Source organism: Salpingoeca rosetta, assembly GCF_000188695.1.
Source record: "Salpingoeca rosetta unplaced genomic scaffold supercont1.7, whole genome shotgun sequence".
NCBI lineage: Eukaryota > Choanoflagellata > Craspedida > Salpingoecidae > Salpingoeca > Salpingoeca rosetta.
In genome coordinates, this window is record NW_004754927.1 from 1,510,048 (window position 1) to 1,510,682 (window position 635).

Consider the following 635-nt stretch of genomic DNA (forward strand, 5'->3'; position numbering starts at 1 on the left):
CCCGTCAAGATGAAGCTCGTGCCGGTGGAACCAAGCGAGGTCGACGTTCGTCACTCCCAGAGCATCATTGGCAGTCTGCTGTATCTCGCAGTGACGCCGCGTCCGACATCAGCTCGCCACGTCCGTGCTCTCAAGATTTTATCCAGCAACCCGGCAAGCAGCACCTACACGCGGCCAGACATGTCTGCAAGTACCTACGGGGCACGGCGGCTCTGGCAATCAAGTACAGTGCGGGTGATTCGCTTCAACTCCTTGGCTACACAGACGCAAGTCACATGTCTGACCCCTACACGTCGAAAGGGCATGGAGGCCACCTGTTCACCATCGCCGGTGGCCCTGTGACATGGCTGTCCAAGAGGCTGCCTCTCGTCACAACATCATCGGCGGAGACAGAGTACGTCGCCGCTGCGCGCGCAGCACAGGCTGCGGTGTACCTGCGACAGCTCCTCCAGGAGCTGGGCTTCGACGTCGGCACCACACCACTCCACATGGACAGCCAGTCTGCCATGTGCATTGCTACCAATCCCGTGGCCAAGGGCGGCTCAAAACACATACGGCTGCGTTATCACCTTCTGCGCGAGCTCATTGGCGAAGGCGTCGTCAAGGCAGTGTATGAACCCGGCACAAAGCTGCTT

The 635-nt window shown here is 59.8% G+C and overlaps 1 protein-coding gene across 1 annotated transcript in view; it reads left to right on the forward strand.

Moving 5' to 3' along the window:
• Positions 1-9: 9 nt before the first annotated feature.
• The window catches only part of PTSG_12008 (uncharacterized protein), a gene marked incomplete at both ends in the record, with an annotated part of 4,994 nt that continues 4,368 nt past the window's right edge, over positions 10-635 (forward strand). Inside the window, 2 exons of the mRNA XM_004995893.1 lie at positions 10-223; positions 265-608. Coding sequence (XP_004995950.1) covers positions 10-223; positions 265-608 — 558 coding nt within the window. The remainder of the gene's footprint in view (positions 224-264; positions 609-635) is intronic.